General features: G+C 40.5%; 2 protein-coding genes across 2 annotated transcripts; one reads left to right on the top strand and one right to left on the bottom strand.

Moving 5' to 3' along the window:
• Positions 1–4,362: 4,362 nt before the first annotated feature.
• Positions 4,363–5,215, bottom strand: LOC116202836 (F-box protein At1g47056-like; the record flags this gene model as incomplete). Its single annotated transcript, XM_031534465.1, has 1 exon — positions 4,363–5,215. A coding segment is annotated over one exon (852 nt), but the record flags the coding sequence as incomplete, so codon positions are not given.
• Positions 5,216–13,488: 8,273 nt separating this feature from the next.
• Positions 13,489–16,118, top strand: LOC116199204 (putative receptor protein kinase ZmPK1). The gene has a single exon (XM_031529492.1). The coding sequence runs from the start codon at positions 13,979–13,981 to the stop codon at positions 15,965–15,967; it is 1,989 nt and encodes a 662-aa protein (XP_031385352.1). The 5' UTR covers positions 13,489–13,978; the 3' UTR covers positions 15,968–16,118.
• The last annotated feature ends 2,528 nt before the right edge of the window (positions 16,119–18,646 follow it).

The following is an 18,646-nucleotide window of genomic DNA, read 5'->3' as shown; positions in this document are numbered from 1 at the left end:
GAGGCTGATGCGGTCTGGGAGGCCATCGACAAGAGGATGGATTCACAAAGAAAAGATAAGAGGGAGGCGAGGGTGAAGCAGGAAATTGAGAAGTACCGTGCCTCGAATCAACAGATGAGAACGAGGATGTTAGATGTCTCTATCGAACCAATCACTACGGCAGAGTATTTTGAGTCCGAATTTTTTTCCAATCATCCGTTCTGGAGCATGGGCTAACATCGGTTTTCGGTCAAGTATGGAAGATATGTATGTTTGTGTGGATAATTTTGCGCATTATTATGGATTCGAGAATCTAAGCGGTGGGCCTAATGCCTTCTATGGGGTTTTCAATGGGCAACTGAGCGCAATTTTATCTCTTTGGACACAATTTTATCTATGGAATCCTAGGGCGAATTCTCTCCACCCAGGGAAGAATGATGCAGCAAAAGACGTGAGAAATCGTTATCATGAGAAAAATAGGTTTTGAAAACCCTGTCTTGAGAAAAACGGCATCTGAAGCAAAACTCACAGTCTTTGGCTGTGAAAATGCGAGATTTTGGTCGAATTCCATCGTTTAGGGTTTCAAACGGGTATTTTATTGTTATTTTATTGTTATTTGAGTGTTTTTATAATTTTAGGAATGTTTATTTCTTTTTATGAAATTTAGGTTTTTTATTAAACCCTATTTAAGTTTTGTGTAAGCCCTAGGACTGCAGGAGTTGTTTTTGATCAATTAATAAAAATTGGAGCTTTTCGTGCTCTTTGCCCATTCTTGGATTCGATCCGAGTTGGATGTCAATTACCTAGGTATTCGAATAATCAATAGGGAGTTGAAGGTTGTAGTTCTGGTATTCTGCGGAATTAACGGATTTGTGACAAGTTACTCGCGTGTACGCTGCATGACACAATAACTAACAAATGATTTGCAGCGAATGAGAGTACGACCCTTTAAGTATGTCCATTGTGGGCCACAATGTTGCCTAATGGCAAAAACTCTTGATGGTTCTTCAACAGTGTGGCATCGGGAACAAATGATCACGGATGATTCGGTCTAAGTTATGGTTTAATTAATTGGTTGATCCATCGACGTGTTTCTTTAGGAGTCAACTAAATGAAGATACTTGTGACTAGTTGGCATTTGATGCACGTCAGTTTGTAATTGTAAAATACCTTAAAAATTGTGGAACCCATTGTTAAGATGAAAAAGAAAATAAAGAGTTAAGTAGATGGGGTTCGGAAAGATCGATTCCATCATCCCCTTCCAATGTGCTATTGTAGCTCTAACAATGCTAACCTCTAGATCATCAGGGGCCTAGGAAGAGCCTCCATACATTACCCCTCCCGAGCGATTACACGAGTTTCATCAATGCCTTGTGTAGCCGCCCAGTCATCCTCACTAAGACACTTTGCTACGACACCCTCAGTCAAATCCGATCCAGTGAATCTGAGCACAGTATTGCTCAAGTTGCCATTGATGACACCTATGAGATTATTCGATTGATGGAGGAGAAGCTCTCATGGTGGCCGAGGATTTGTGCAGCCAAAGCCAGTGTAATTGGGCACTGCACGGAGTCGGTCGGTCATGTAGGCCTTAGCCTTGAGAAGGTCACAGAGGCAAGACGTTAGATGATAGGTGCCAATTCGACAGTAGAAAGTATTGAGGACCTCAGGTCCAACATAGGAGTTTGGCCGAATTACGGGTAGAATGAAGAGCCCATCGATTGTACCGGTTTTTGATGATATGTTGCTTAGTAGGACATACAAGCTTCCGAAGCTCAATGACAATGCCGGAACTCTTTTTTAACTTTCCTGACTAACCAATTAATCTCTTTAAGACCAATGTGCAATTTGCACCCGGTGTCCCTATTGGAGCATATTAATCCAGGAATTTCTTATCAACCAGGCAGCACCTGCTGGTTGATTAATATGAACAAGTGAAGCAAGAGAACTTGTTTTTCAGCTCTCAAGCGTATAGATGTATATATAAGTTAGTTTTGATGAATAAATATATTAAATGATCCGAAAAGAAAGAAAGGTATGGTGCGGTGGCATAAATCCTCATATGAAATTAAGAGGTTAGGGAGATTACGAGGTGCGATGGAATAAATATTTAGAGACATTACGAAGTGGATGTTTTCTAGTGAAATTTTCTCCTTTTATAAAATTTTTTCAAAAACTAAAATTTAAATTGGGACCCCTCGAACAAGCTAGTTTATTGGATGTCTATGATCATGTGGGCTCGAAGGAGCCCCACCAGATGGTCAATCCAACGGAAATATGTGAGAGGATATATGACGAATTGACAATGAAGATCACAAAACTTGATTCAATGGAAGCATGATTAACGGAAGGATCTCAAGCAAAATTAGTGTAAGTAATTGTAATTGGTTTGATGAGTCTATTGTCCCAAGCAAAATTAGATCCCGAGCTAAGCTTGCTTGGACCCCTTCGCGTAGTTTATTATTATGCAGCGGACAATGTGGTAGTATTTACTTAAAATAACGATGATCAAATATTATGGAATTGCTCTGACTCCATCTAATTTATTTTACTAGCTAGCTAGTTAGTTGCGGAATCAATTGTTTGATTATTATCGTTTGGTGGCTTTCTATTGCAATCTTGCATTAACGATAACGGCCACCTTCCTGACATAATTAGCTGCTAATATATTAGCACAACTATGTATGTACTCTTTGTTGAAGGATATCCGGACCCTCCTTGGCAGATAATCCGGCTAAGCCAGTACTTCATGATGAGCTGGGCATGAAGTTTTCAGAGTCCCAGTAATAATTTCGTTTTTATGACCGACTATAATCCAATATGGCTGTTCCATGAGTTATTTAAAGATGTGGTTGATATAAGTTCTTGATGCCCCTTTGATTATCCCACATTGGTCATATATCTAGGAATACTAGCGGAGTTACGGTTCTTTCTCCGAAGCCTAAGTTAGCCAACAATAAGCGGTGAACAGTCTTGAGATTCGACTCTTATTAATCACATCATCATCGGATCCTCGTATACCACCTGTGTCGGGTATGGATTTGGTTCAGATTTAAAGGGCTTGCTTTGGGCCCTCCCTCTTCTGGAACATGTTACCACCTGTGTCGACTCTTATTAATCACATTAGGTTGTTGCTGTCTGACTATGAAATACTAATAATTTCTGACATAAATTTATCATAAAAAAAAAAGATATCATTTCTTACATATGAATTGAATCGGAGAAGAAAATTTATTTGCAGGATTACAGAGCATGGAAAATTTGTTTAAAGTAAAATGCAATAATATGATGCAGTAAGTTTGATAATATATCCAGTCGGGTGATTGGCCAAGAAAAGTTTCTTACATCTTCATGCATAAACTATGCGGTGCGGCGTGACTCCTAAATCGGGTTTCAGGGCATTCGACGGATCTCAGACATCAATGGCAACTAAATTGTGGAAATCAATAAAGTATCGCGACTATTAAAACCCATTCTTGGCATCAAAAGTAGTGTAAGCTCTGGAATGAAACCGATTGAATTTCCTCAAGGAGAATGATTAGATCATGATACCGAATGGACACACCAAAATGTTTGTGTCTGAATGAGATCAAGATCGAAATGAAGAACACCAATTTGCAGCTGCATCTTTCGACAATATATGATTGTAAAGCAGAAACCTGAAGAATCATGATCGCCAGAAATGGACCTTCAAATTGAGTATCATACATCAAATCTCATCCATACCAGAAGTCAGCATCCCTAAACTCGACTCAAATGCATTATTGATGCAAATGCAGTTGCCGAATTACATCTTCTCGCATTGCATCGTCACCAGTCACCAACACCAGTCAGATCCCCTAGTTCTTGATCACCGACTGTATCCATATCCAAAGTGAGTGATTCCTGCCGGGCTCTCAACCAGCTCTCAACCAACCTACTGCCCTGCGAGTCACTGATTTACACCTCTTTATCTTCACTTTCACCAAACAAGGTGATGCGGCAGAAGAAGTGGCAAATCGGTATCTCGAGAAAAACAGGTTCCGACAACCCTGTTTCTAGGGAAACGGCCTCGAGAGCACAACTCACGGCCTATAGCCGTGAAAATACGAGATTTAGACCGAATTTCATTGTTTAGAGCTTCAAACTGGCATTTTTATGTTATTTGAGCGGTTTTGCAATTTTAGAAAAAGTTTATGTTTTTCGTGTAATTTAGGCGTTTTAATTCCTATTTAAGCGTTGTAAACCCTAGGGTTAAGACAATTGATGTTTTTTTTAATAAAGTTTTGGAATTACCGTGCTCTTTCGCCCAATTCTCGGATCTGATTTGAGTTGAATGTCTATTTTCTGGTATTCGTAGAATCAATAGGTTATACAAGATTATTTTATGATATTCGTGCGCGAATCAACATATTGCAATTAATTTTGCTGCGTTACAAGGGCACCCACTAGCTACTGCTTCTACTCCCTGATCCGTGATCAGGCAGCTCCTAATGCAGAGCTTCTTTAAGGCAGTACATTTTGCAGCAATGCACGCAATCTCAGCATCGCCCGCTGTCTTGGCACCACAGAGCGCTAATCGCATTAAATTTGGGCAATTCGAAGCTATTGAACCTAAACTCAAGCTTGTAGCATTCACTCTGACAAGAACAAGTTCTTGCAAGTTATGGCAGTAAGTAGCTACAGAGAGTAAGCCTTTATCACCAGTGCTGTTTGCCCTGCATCCATCAATACTAAGTTTCCTCAGTAGCCTGCAATGTTCGGCAACTGAAGCAAGCCCTAGATTTGTGCAGTACGGCATCTTCACGAGGAATATCTCTAAACTCGGACAACTGAAAATGGCATTTAGGCCGAGATTGCTCACCCGAATCCTCTCCAGATGGATCCCAACCATGCCGGGCACCCGCTCTGTTATCGTCTGCAGCATCCTGTCCCAGTCGCCCGAGCACTTCATGAGCCTCAGAGTCCTCAGGTTCTTTGAGCTGATGATCAAAGGGGAGTAGCTTGGTCCGTTGTAAAGCTCCTTCAAGAATATTGTCCTCAGTGAATCACCCACCACGCCGGGACCTATCAGATCGAAAATGGTCTCATCAGTGAGGCCACGAAGCCTCTTAACTGATAGTTCTTCTAGTGATCCGCAGTTATTGAGGATGGCATTAACCCCTTTGGCTGTGAAAGTACATTGGCTGCAGGAGAACTTCTTGAGGCCCCAGCAGTTTTTTGCGAAGGCTTCCATGCCTCGATGGGTGAGGTGGCGCGGTAGTTTAGTTGGCAAATATATTCAAACCTTCGGCCCACAAAAAGCAAATCTAGTCGTTGATGACCCATTGTTTCACTCTCTCTCTCTCTTCCTGGAGCCTTTTTTTTTTTCTCTCTCTTTTCCCTTCTTTTATTATTAATTACCGGCCGCAACTTGTAACTTTTTAATTCCTGAATTGTGATTGTGTAACATCCCGAAAATTTTCTTCAATATACATATTTATAGATTTCATCTTTTATTTGTAAAATCCAAAAATTTTACTACGATAAAAATCGATAATTACACATGAATTTTCATACAAATTAGAAATATTTAGAGAATTACAAATTCGATTGGACGAGTAAAATTCCCGATAAAAGTTCACGATCCACCGCCATTTTTAACCTGTAAAACACTGAGAATATATTTGGGGGGTGAGCTTGACGCTCAGTGAATAACCACAATCTAAACTAGCCGGATCATAGTACGAGTTCAACAATATCATAAAAATATCGTCAAGACTTTCAGAACTCAGATCGTTCATGTGCCCCTTTCCAGCTTCCGACCACAGTGGCGGCTCCACACTGGCAGCCTCTCTGCTCCAAGCAATCCTTTTCTACTGCTCGGCTTATGACTGGCTCAGGGCGCCACAAGACTCACCGACTCCCATCAATCTCATATACACAACTCAATACCTCACTTCTCATTTCCAAATATCATAATCGATTATATAAAAATACATGTATGATCCGCAACATTGACATAGCCATGACAGTGCAGTTTTAAAAATACCGACATAATGATAATAAAAGTACTAGTTTAAGAATATGTTACTCACCTTGACAAGTTCCCCGAACATCAAAATACAGAAACCGATTGTTCAGTATTTTTCTAAAATTTCTCACTTGCTCTCGGATTTTCTCTCAAACCATTCAACTTAAAATTGAATGAAATGGCCGAGAATTGAATAAGCACCAAATTTATATTGAAGAAGAATGGCGGTGAAAGGATGAAATTGATTTTGATTTGGCTGTGTGGTATTGAAGAAGAATGGCGGTGGAATGTATGGAATTGAGATGGACTTGTGGAAAGGCAAGGGTGAAGGAGAATTTAACACATGGAAAGCTAAATTAAAGCTTATCTTGCAAATAAGTACACATTAATAAATTATTAATTGCATTAAAATTGATAATGATAAGGGATATTAGGATGTGACAAAATCAAATTAAACGGTACATATATACGTGTGTACATGTATGTAAAATTTTCAATTTAATAAATAATAAATGAAATCTATAAATATGTATATTGAAGAAAATTCTGGAGATGTTAGAGATTGACTCTCCTGTATTGCATGGATTAAACACGTCGTTCGTATAGTACAAACTCCCAATATTGGTTTGTATAAAATGCATGCAGTCGTTTATCCTTTGTCCGCTTTCTCCTCCATTATTATATATGTTTTATATGGGTAGTTGGTAAAATCGTGATGTTGATATGATCCTACCGAAAAAAGGATCATATCAACATAGATTGCAATAAATAACTTTTCGTGATCGAGGGGAAACATGTAAAATCAATCGGACATTTGAAGATCATCCAGTACGTACACAATATAGGCAATCCTCTCAATGGTTGGCCCCCCTGTTATATAGAAAAGAAAACAAAAATTGACAAACGGTCAAGAATTTACAATATACATTTAAGCTCTTCTCTCTAACTCTCCCTCTCGGCTCTTCCAAAGAGAAGCGTGCCCACTCACTAGGGACTGTTGGATTACCCTTGAGGAGGACCACAATGTTTCCTTTCTATGAATGAGGAAGATACTTGGAAGATGATGCGGCAGAAGACGTGACAATTTTATGTAATTTGGGCTTTTTTGCAATTGGTATGAACAAGTTATAGAAGATTGTTTTCTGGTATTCGTGCGCGAATCAATAGATTATAATTGTTCTTTAGTTTCGTTGTGTCAGAAGACTAGGGGTTGACCATGCTAGATCCACGTCAATAGAGTCATGTGAAACAGCAAATACCGACCTACGTCACGTCTTGACATGTTATTTACTATAAAGGAAAGATAAAGGTTGTGTTTGATAACTCAAATGAAGTGTTCGATTTAATCATTCAACACTTAATTGAGTTAAACTTGCTTGATAATACAATATGAAAATTGATTTAATTTAATGAGTAAAGGAAAAAAAAAGTGTTGAATCACCAATAGCTACTTTTGCCTTATTTGCAGTGGTGCCCCTGAACTTTTTTGATTTTACAATTTGGTCTCATTTCCCAAATTTTGGGCATAATGTTAGAGAGAGAGAGAGGGGGGGCACAGAGGGGTGCAAAACTCGATTGAAGGAAGGGGCGGTGGTGATCCCAATCCCGACCAGAATCGTCCTATTGATGTCGTCGGTGACTTCGTCTGGGCTTTTTTTTTTTTCCCTTTCTGAACTTCTTCAATCTAGAGATCGGGCGGTAGGGGCTCCAAAGCCGACCCCACCGCCGCAGACAAGGTTGTCAATGACCTCCATGCTGGCCGACGACCTCATCTGTGGTGGTGGGGGCCAGCGTTGGAGCCCTCACCGCTTCGACGACCTCTGGCTCAAACTTTTTTAATTTTCAAAAATTGTAAAAGAATTAAAGGTAGGGGAAAAAAGTGAAAAAGAAAGAAAATATAAGGCTGACATGTTAATTCAATCCTCAAATTTTCAGAATTTGCTTTCCCAAACAATTTTGACTTAATATATTAAGCACACATTTCATTGAGTGCTTAAAATTTAAGCATTTAAATTTTCAACACTTAATATTAAGTCTAAACAAACACAATCTAATAGATTTTTTTGATAACTCTATTAGTGACGCAGCGTACATGCGAGTAACTTATCACAGAACCGTTGATTCGCGCATGAATACCGGAACTACGACCTTCTATCACCTGTTGATTCTACAAATACCAGGAAATAGGCATCAAACTCGAATTGAATCCGAGATTGGGTAAAGAGTACGAAAGCTCTAATTTTTATTCACTGATCAAAAGACAACCACTTTAACCCTGGGGTTTTACAGTGCTTAAATAGGATTTAAAACGCCTAAATTATACAGAAGACATAAACTTTTTATAAAATTGTAAAAACGCCCAAATAACATAAAAATACCCGTTTGAGGCCCCAAACGATGGAATTCGACCTAAATCTCGTCTTTTCACAGCCTATGGCTGTGAGTTTTGCTTCGGAGGTTGTTTCCCTCGAGACAGGGTCGTCATAACTTATTTTTCTCGATATACCGATTTGCCACGTCTTATGCCGCATCATTCTTCCTTGGGTGGAGAGAATTCGCCCTTGAATTCGCCCTAGAAGTCTAGAGATAAAATTATCCACACAAACATACACATCTTCCATACTTGACCGGAAATCAATGTTAGCCCATGCTCCAGAACAGATGGTTGAAAAAAAATTCTGACTCTAAATACTCTGTCGTAGTGATTAGCTTGATAGAGACATCTGACATCATCATCCTCATTTGTTGATTCGAGGCATGGTACTTCTCAATTTCCTGCTTCAGCCTCGCCTCCCTCCTATATTTTCCTTGCGAGTCCATCCTCTTGTCGATGGCCTCCCAGACCGCATCAACCTTCTTGTCATCCTCATCATACTTCGCAGGAGCAAAGACACCCACATCATTTCCCTCAAATTCATTGAATTCCAGTTCTCGTCATAACCCTTGTCATATCCCTCAACATCCTCGTCGACCTCAGGCTCTCCATCGCCTCCCGCTAAAAAAAATGCATCGTCAGACGGACCCTCTTCGATAAATATATTGACGTCCTCTTCAGAATAGGAATCATACTCGACAGAATAATTCTCTCCCTCTGACTCCTCGCCAGATTCCTCTTGCTCAGGATTAGGGTTAGGGTTAGGGTTCGAGTTCGGGTTCGGGTTAGGGTTTTCCCGATTCTAGTTCCCCATAAGTGCAGCTATCCTCTGTGTTAGCTGCTCCATCATACGATCCATCATTTGATTCACGATTTGCTCCATCCTCTGTTCTAGATGTCGCAGGTTGTCACGCTCAAGAACATCGTCCACACGATCCCTTCTCCTGGGTGGCATGGTTGTTCCAGATCAAACCGTAGGCCTTGATACAAACTGACGCAGCGTACACGCGAGTAACTTATCACAGACCTGTTGATTCGCGCACGAATACCGGAACTACGACCTTCTATCACATGTTGATTCTACGTATACCAAGAAATAAGCATCAAACTCGAATTGAATCCGAGATTGGGCAAAGAGCACGAAAGCTCTAATTTTTATTCGCTGATCAAAAGACAACCACTTTAACCCTAGGGTTTTACAGTGCTTAAATAGGATTTAAAACGCCTAAATTACACAAAAGACATAAACTTTTCCTAAAATTGTAAAAACGTCTAAATAACATAAAAATGCCTGTTTGAGGCCCCAAACGGTAGAATTCGGCCTAAATCTCGTCTTTTCACAGCCTTGATCCGGAGGCCGTTTCCCTCGAGACAGGGTCGTCATAACTTATTTTTCTCGAGATACTGATTTGCCACATCTTCTGCCGTATTAATTAGTCTCTATTTTTTAGTATATTAGGCAAAAGTGACATTTATTTTTTCTATCAATAGAAAAGGTTGTGGTGCGTACGATGCTATAAAGTTCTTCTCAATCCCACTCTTCTGTCACAATAATAGACCTTTCTTCATCACAACAGCCGACTCCATGAAGAAAAAAGTAAAGTGAACACAACAATGAAAAAGAGAAAATAAAGTCAAACTTAATGCAACTACCATAATCACATAGCATTTCAGAGGTGATATCCAGTGTTAGATATCAAAGCCAAAAGGTCAATTAGCGACAGTACATACGTTAATTTCAAGCTCCGTTTCGTCATGGCTAATATTTTCTTTGAGAGTGATATTTCGACACTGCCCTTTCCCTTCAAGTCAAGTTTATTTCGCTTTATTGAATCAGATATAATTCACAAAATGTGTAGATTTAATTATTTATCTGAAAACTAACATGTTTTAATCAAAATCCACACTGATCACCTAATATGTATTATTTGTTCCAAGTGAAGGTTTTCAGTGAACGGCTCCTTAGCTTCCTTCGCCCTCGGATTTAAGGGGCGTGGAACTGCCCGATTAGCGAAAAAACGGTAAGATTTCCCTTGTGCCAAGAACTCCCGAGTCGGGGTATTATAGCGTCAGTGACATTGTACAAGCATGCATCGGTTGACGCGGACAACATTGTTAGGAGCTGCAAATTGGGCATCAAGCTATACACCCGATTGGTCATGTAGTCGCCATCTATTGGATGCACTTGATCAGCTGACACTGGTCGAGCTATCCGGGCTCCTAGAAAACAACCAAAATCTAATTGCTGCGTGATTGACTTCGGCATCCATGAAAGGAGCACCCAACTACACAGACTTAATGTGAATTCCATGCAGATTTATGTAAGGAAAGCATGACGGAGAATACTGTTCGAGGTATTGCGCGACGTACACCAATTGACGTGTAAATAACGTAACTAAGCCAGCCACATGGCATACATTATGTCGATAATTATACACGACCTCACACAAAAAGGAAAGACATTGACCCTATGCTTTGACTGACTATATATTTATTAACTGCACCCCCAAAATGATCTTTTTAATGCAATGCCGATTTCTAGTTGAGTTGTCAATTCACAACCTGCAAGTACCAATAATTCCAAGGCCAACATTGAAACAAATGACAGTAACGTTACGTACACATATCATTACTAGACAGACACTACATTGGCAAAATATATTTGCCATTTTTACTAGAAATAAGATCCTTACGATTACGGGCAATAATTTGACCTGCCCTCTATATGCCATCAAGCGTCAGTGGTCAGGCTGTATCCTAAGCTCATCCTCCAATTTGTTGGAAAGATCATCATCAACTATATTTGCTGGAGGATCTGCGCACTGCTGCACACAAGAGAAGAAAGGAAAAAGAGAGAAGATATTAACTAATCAATATACGATATTATTACCATAGAATTTGCAGAGACCAATCGATATATGAGATGATAACCTATTGGTGGTTGACGACGGAGGCACTGCTTTTAGATAGAGTAAGTAAAAGAACGCTAGGAAGGTCCTGTAACTGTACTTGTAATTGCGGATCATTAGTAATACTGAAGTCTACAAGGAAATGGAAATGGTAAATACTGAGGATGGAATTGGCAGGGCCTCGAACTCCTGACCATCATTAATTGGGATCATTAATTGCATATACGGGTGTCTTAATTATATATATATATATATATATATATATAAAACTCTCATCGATCCATGATTGAATATTAGAAGTTGAAAAATAATGTGTTTTCTTGACATTAAAACTTTTTCGTCAAATCAGGTTTTTCGTACGTGCACTTGCATAATTCACGGATCTGCGCCCACTAGAAGGACTTAGGATTGATCAGTTTCATACCATCGATAGTCTAAAAGGTGAATACGACGGGTTTAGGTCAATAATTTGGGTGCAACCTCTCTTCACAGGTCCGAGCATTGCTGAAACTGCATGCGCATTAGTTTGAAGTTTCCACGAGTACCACATATATAGTTTCTTCGATATAAATGCAGAACATACTTAATTCAAAGACCAGGTTTAACCGTGCTAGATAGACCCACATAATAAAGAGTCGCGTGTAGCAAAACCTTCCAGCCCCACTTCTAGCTTCCATGTCATATCATGTTGCTAGCTACAATAACAGATATTAGTATACGAGCCCAAGGTCAAAGTACGAAATTTATTCTTCCTATTTATCAATAGTAAAGGTTATGGCATGATGCAGTTAATGTAACGAAATGAGATGGAATGGAATGAAATTGGAAACAGAATGACAAATTTTCCTTGTTCTTTGGTTTGATAAGGAATCAGAATTCCATGACATTTGTTTCTATTTGGTTCACCACATATGGAATCAGAATCAATTTTCAATATTTGATAATTATTTTTAATATTTCAAGGGAACAATGTTGCGACTGATATACGATAGTGGAAGACAATATGAACGAAAAGCAGAAAGGACACACGAAATTGATTGCCCAATTTGTCAGAAATTCTGACTACGTCTGGGGGCGCCGCCAAGCCAGGTATTCTATTATTTTGAGTTAAGGTTACAAGAGATATAAGCTGCTACTTATAAAGGAAATAAACCCTAATTACATCACCAATGGGCCGAACAAAACATGGGCTAGTTGGATCGCCACTCTCGATCTGGAATCACAGTACTTCAAGCTCCATAACTCAACAAACAACTGATAAGTATCCATGCAGCTCACTAATTATTCATATTATAAAGAATTTAAGAAATCTAGCATGTATCTATACGGCTAGATAAATATTCATATAGCATATATAAAGAATTCAATAAATTCTTTTATCCTTTTTTTAAATATATATGAAATTTATTTAATAACATGATGTTGCGTTTGCTAATTCAAGGAACAACTAACCTTCTTCACATTGGCAACACCAGCCAGAAGGAAAGTAAGAGAAAGAAGGCAACAATCGGTTTATATAGTGTTTCAAGGTAATCCAGGATTAGCCCGAAGCGAAAAGATTGATCAACTGACATGATGATGTACTTAATTTCAATTTCCTATTTGTCATCCTACATGCCGTTATAGTGAGATGAGGCTTGCATCACAAAAAGTTGATTTATCGACATATACTAAGTCAAAGTAACTGTTCTTAATACAGTCTTCCAATCTGGTCAACTTACACACTAGTTTGGTCTATTGATTTTGACAGTGCCCTTTCCTCCACATCTGATCTCATCTTTCTTTATTTACATGAATGCGAAATATCAAGATGGAGATTTGATAATTCATCTACGGTTCCTTTCATGAAGAGTTCCTTAGCTCCTTTTTCCTCGGATTTGCGGGGCATGGAGCCGTCGTCCACGTAAGGAATGGTTGACATGATGAAATGAGCACCAACTAAATAGACACATTGTGAATTTCTAATAGATTTATCTCTTAATTAAGCGAAAATATAATGAAGAAATAATGTCCGGGGTATTGCGCGATGCATGACAATTAGCGTGTAAATGACGAAACTCAGCCAATAACATGGCATATAACATGTGCTCGCGATGCTAACACACCAGATAATCTTTCATGCAATGTCATTTTCTAGTTGATTGGTCACAGGGGTGAAATGGAGATATAAAAGCATCAATGCTTTGAAGGCTGTAGCATTTCAATTCACAGCCTGCAAGCCCCAATAATTCAAAGGCAATGAGAAACCCAATATTTTCCTTCTTCTCATCTTCATTGTTCATGCCAGTTCTCCTCTTCCTCGCGATCTCTTTTTCGTTAACCTCATCATCTTCAGTTCACCGGGACAGCTTTCTCAGGAGAGGCTCCGCCCTCTCTGTTGACGATCCGGATGACATCCTGAGTTCCCCAAATGGTACCTTCTTCGCTGGGTTTCACCCAGTTGGCCGTAATGCGTACTCATTTGCTGTATGGTTCAGTAACCGATCCTGCATGCTTGACTGCATCGTTTGGATGGCAAATCGAGACGAACCAGTCAACGGCAAACACTCAAAGCTCATCCTCGACAAGCATGGAAACCTTTTCTTGACTGATGCCGGCCACAGGGTTGTCTAGTCCACGGACATAGCCTCATATTCATCAGCCACCTATGTTGGGTTGCAGCTTCTCGACTCCGGAAACCTCATACTTCGTAGCTCTGGCCCTGGGCCAAGAGATGATACAGTCATGTGGCAGAGCTTTGATCACCCAACCAATACGCTTCTCCCTGAACAGAAGTTCACCCGGTTTACCGAGCTTGTCTCGTCCAGAGCCGGTGGAAATATCTTCTCAGGCTACTACAAATTATATTTTGACAATGATAACATCCTCCGGCTTCTCTACAACGGCCCCGAGATCACAAGCGTATACTGGCCCCATCCTGCCCTACTCCCTTGGGATTCTGGGAGGACTACATACAATGATAGTCGGGTTGCGTTGCTAGACTCTCTTGGCAACTTCACCTCATCCGACGATTGGAAATTTTTGGCTTCTGATTATGGAGAGAAAATTCCAAGAAGGCTGACGTTGGACCCCGATGGAAATGTCCGCCTGTACAGCCTGTCGAGGAATGGTGAGTGGGCTGTCTCATGGCAGGCAATCGACACACCCTGCCAGGTCCATGGGATTTGTGGGCCCAATGCCATATGCCGGTATAACCCAAGTTCTGGAAGGAGCTGCTCTTGTGCCCTAGGATATGAGAGGAAGAACCTTAGCGATTGGTCTCAGGGATGCAAGTCAAAGTTCGAGAGCTTCTGCAAGTTACCTGATCCTGAGACCAGTGAATTCATCGGTTTTCCACACCTGGATATCTATGGCTACAATAAGGGCTTCTACTTGAATTACACCTTGAATCAATGCAAAAAGAAATGTTTGGAGTTGTGCAACTGCAAAGGGTTTCAGTACAGATTTGAAGTGGACAGGGGCCAGCATTATTGTTACCCCAAGGTGTTGCTATTCAGCGGATGTGTCTCGGCCGCTGGTCATGGGACCATCTATTTCAGGTTGCCCAAAGCCATACTGTCCTCTGACCAAATCCAGCAGGAATCTTCCACCTTAAATTGCTCACTCAGTCCGAAGGATGTTGAGCTACAGAGAGTATATTCCAGAAGCCATAAGAGTGAGTTGCTGCTGACGATTCTGCTGATTTTGGCAGTGGTGATTGCTGGATTTGAGGCCCTAGGGGTACTGCTTGTGCTATGTTTTGTAACCGGGACACGGAAAATGAAAGGTGAAGCCAGGCAGGGGTATCATCTTGCTGCTATGAGATTCAGAAGGTACACATATGCCGAGCTTAGAAAGGCTACACGGAATTTCAGGGAAGAAATTGGAAGAGGGGCCGTAGGGAGCGTTTACAGGGCAATCCTGTCGGGTGATCGGATTGCAGCGGTGAAGCGGCTTAATGAGATGAGCCTTCACAGAGAGGACGAGTTCCTCGCGGAGGTGAGCACAATTGGGAAGCTCAATCACATGAACCTGATTGAGCTATGGGGCTACTGTGCCGAGGGGAAGCACCGCCTTCTAGTCTATGAGTACATGGAGCACGGCTCGTTGGCTGAGAACCTTTCCAGAGGCACACTAGACTGGGGAAAGAGGTTTGATGTTGCAGTCGGGGCGGCGAGGGGACTTGCCTATTTACATGAGGAGTGCATGGAGTGGGTCTTGCACTGTGACGTGAAACCTCAGAACATACTTTTGGACTTGAATTACCAACCCAAAGTGGCAGACTTTGGGCTCTCCAAGCTTCTAAACCGCGGGGACGTAAAACATTCAAGTTTCCCTAAGATTAGAGGCACTCGGGGCTACATGGCACCGGAGTGGGTTTACAACCTATCAATCACGTCCAAGGTTGATGTGTACAGCTATGGGATTGTACTGCTAGAGATGGTCACAGGGCGGAGCCTAGGGGGAGGTGTGCTGGATACCAGTGCAGGATGCGAGACAGAGAACCGGGGGCTGACTTCTTGGGTGAAACAAAAGATGAGTGGAGAAGTTCCAACGGCGACAAGGATCGAAGAGATAGTCAATCACTCCATAGAAGGTGGATATGATGTGAAGAAGGTCGAGGTTCTGGTCGCAGTGGCCCTTCAATGCGTTGCTGACGACAAAGATGACAGACCCACAATGAGCCAAGTGGTCGAGATGCTCCATCGCTGTACAAATGAGGCTGAAATCTAGTCCCAAGTCTATAATTGTGGACTGTGCCTAATTATATGCGTAAAGCCTATAAACTCCTCCGACTGGAATTCCGATATTTGCAATAAGCGGAAAGCATGGTTCATTAGCTGTGTATTTTGCAGCTAATTTCGTCTGACTAAAATTCCTACATCTGCAGTAAGCTTTTAGAATTTCATTTGGGAATTGATACTAAGAGGCTTTTGATTGATCGGTTTCATGCAACTGATATTTAAGGTGAATACTTCGTGTGTGCATAGGGAGAAACCTTAATGCGTGTCAAAATGGATGTTTACTCGTTAGTTTCTGTTCTTTTGATCAATCAGGTCTACTGGGATTCTATTCTTCTTAGCAGATCTCTTGATTATGGCTGTGTTGTCTGTGTTGGTATCTTGAAATGATACATATGAGAGGGACTCCATGTGACGCAGCGTACACACGAGTAACCTATCACAGACCTGTTGATTCGCGCACGAATACCGGAACTACGACCTTCTATCACATGTTGATTCTACGAATACCAGAAATAGGCATCAAACTCGAATCGACTCCGAGATTGGACAAAGAGCACGATAGCTCCACAACTTTATTGATAAATCCGAATTAACCGTTTCAACCCTAGGGCTTATAAAGGTTAAATAGGGATTAAGAAAACCTAAATTGCATGAAAAGAAATAAACTATTCTAAAATTACAAAAACACCCAAATAACTATAAAATACCCGTTTGAGGCCCTAAACAATGGAATTTGCCTTAAATATCGAAAATCAAGGCAAAACCGTGAGTTTTGCTCCGGAGGCCGTTTCCTTTAAGATAGAGTCATTATAACTTATTTTTATCCAGATACCGATTTGCCGCTACCTCTGCCGCATCACCATGTCTATATATACATGCGAGGATTGGCCTTTTGAGTGGTGGGGTCCCAGTTTTGAACTTCTGCACAGGAAAATTTTTGCATCTTTGGCCTTTTGACTTAGCCCTTTCTTCCCTTCTTCCCTTCCACATCCTCTCATGTGAAGCTGAGAGAGACAGACAGAGAGATTGAAATTCTTCAGTGTTGTTGGAATTTGACATTATGACATTGGATTTTGAGGAAGTCAAGGAAAGGGGGAATATGGGACAATTTTCGTAGGTGCCGCGCGGTCTGGTGTACGGTCTCCCCATCCCACCACCCCTTTACATGTTCACAAATGTTCAGTCGGTACATGCCACGTGGAAATTCTACCCCCGAGTAACATGTGTAGTATAATGTCTAAATAGATTTACTTTAAGTACATTTTAGTGCTCAATTGACATGAAAAACACCACAAACGGGTGATTTATATAAAAAATTTAGATGATTTTAGTGTAGTTTCTTTTATAAATTGACACGATATGCGAAACAAGTTCATTAACACGGTAAACACGTTTATGTAGAGGGGTCTAATAGTGTCTTAAATGGTTTACAATGGTTGAATATATTTGAACACGATTATTTATCGTGTTTAAACATAAGTTGCTTAACTCCGTGTTGTATGCATGTTGTGTTATCGTGTCGGGTCAAATATAAAGATGTTAGATTTGGCAGGAGCTATTAGAGGGTTTATGAATTCTCGAAATATATTGTTAGATTGGGTTGATTGAGATGAAATATATGTTTATTTTCGGTGTCACACGGTTTGGTGTGGCCCAGAAGAACGTGGTTATTGCATAAGCAAACGCGGCCGGATGTATTTTTTTCCTAACGACTTTTTCTCGTTGTACGCCTGAAATTAAGAAGAGAGGTGAAGGGGGAGGAAGCAAGCAACAGACAATGGGAGAAAGGAGACAAACAGCTAAGCTTACACGAGTCCTGAGGATGAGAGAATGACAATAGCATTGGTCGGAACACGATTTCAGGAAAAAAGCCTGTACTTTGTATTTTATATATTTTATTAACTCCTTTGGGCCTGGCTTGATGGCAGGAGGGAGGTTTAAACATTCCCTTGTCCGTGTTTAAAACTCCTTGGGCTACGCTGCACTGCTTTGGTCGATTTACCATGTCCTGTGCATCTGTGGTGGATGGGTGCAGATCCGCGGATATTAATCCTAGTATCATAAACAAAAAGAGAAAAATAAGTTTTTAGCCGACTGACTTCACTTATAGTACATGAATCGATAACTCAACACATTGAAAAATATCTCTTGGTCAGAACCAAGCAGGTGCTCTTGAAAGAATTAGTCTAAGTCTATAAGAAAAAATAAGGACACTGGTTAAATTGATAAAAAAAAGTATTATTTGTATTGTATATTATTATGGATTTGTATTGCATAATATTATTGCCGTGGCCTCCTTTAATTTCTGAAAAGTAGAAGATCATTTGATTTATTGAATTGTCTTGCTTTATGCCTCTCTCTCCCCGTGGGCCCCCTCCAAGAAGACGGTGCTTTCCTCTGCAGGTGGGACATTGCAATTTACATGGGGCTCGGGATCCATGAGCTTGCTTGGCTCATTGTGACATCACCCAACACTTTTTTTTTCGAGCAATCAATGGTTGTCCATTGATAATAAAAATGAGTGCAAGATATAATGTTTAAGAGAAGATTACAAGGATAGAAAAATACAGCAGATCATCGAGATCACTGCGAAAAAAAAAAAAAGCAAAGTGACGAAGCACAAATAGTGAGTATAGATATAGTTGCAGAGATCCTTTTAGTTGCTGTA

This window comes from Punica granatum, chromosome 1 (genome assembly GCF_007655135.1).
Source record: "Punica granatum isolate Tunisia-2019 chromosome 1, ASM765513v2, whole genome shotgun sequence".
NCBI classification, from domain to species: domain Eukaryota; kingdom Viridiplantae; phylum Streptophyta; class Magnoliopsida; order Myrtales; family Lythraceae; genus Punica; species Punica granatum.
This window is presented reverse-complemented; position numbering and strand designations above follow the sequence as displayed.

Bases quoted from the DNA above. Each gene is read 5' to 3' on its own strand.
- LOC116199204 (XM_031529492.1), top strand. From the start codon at position 13,979: ATGTGGCAGAGCTTTGATCACCCAACCAATACGCTTCTCCCTGAACAG.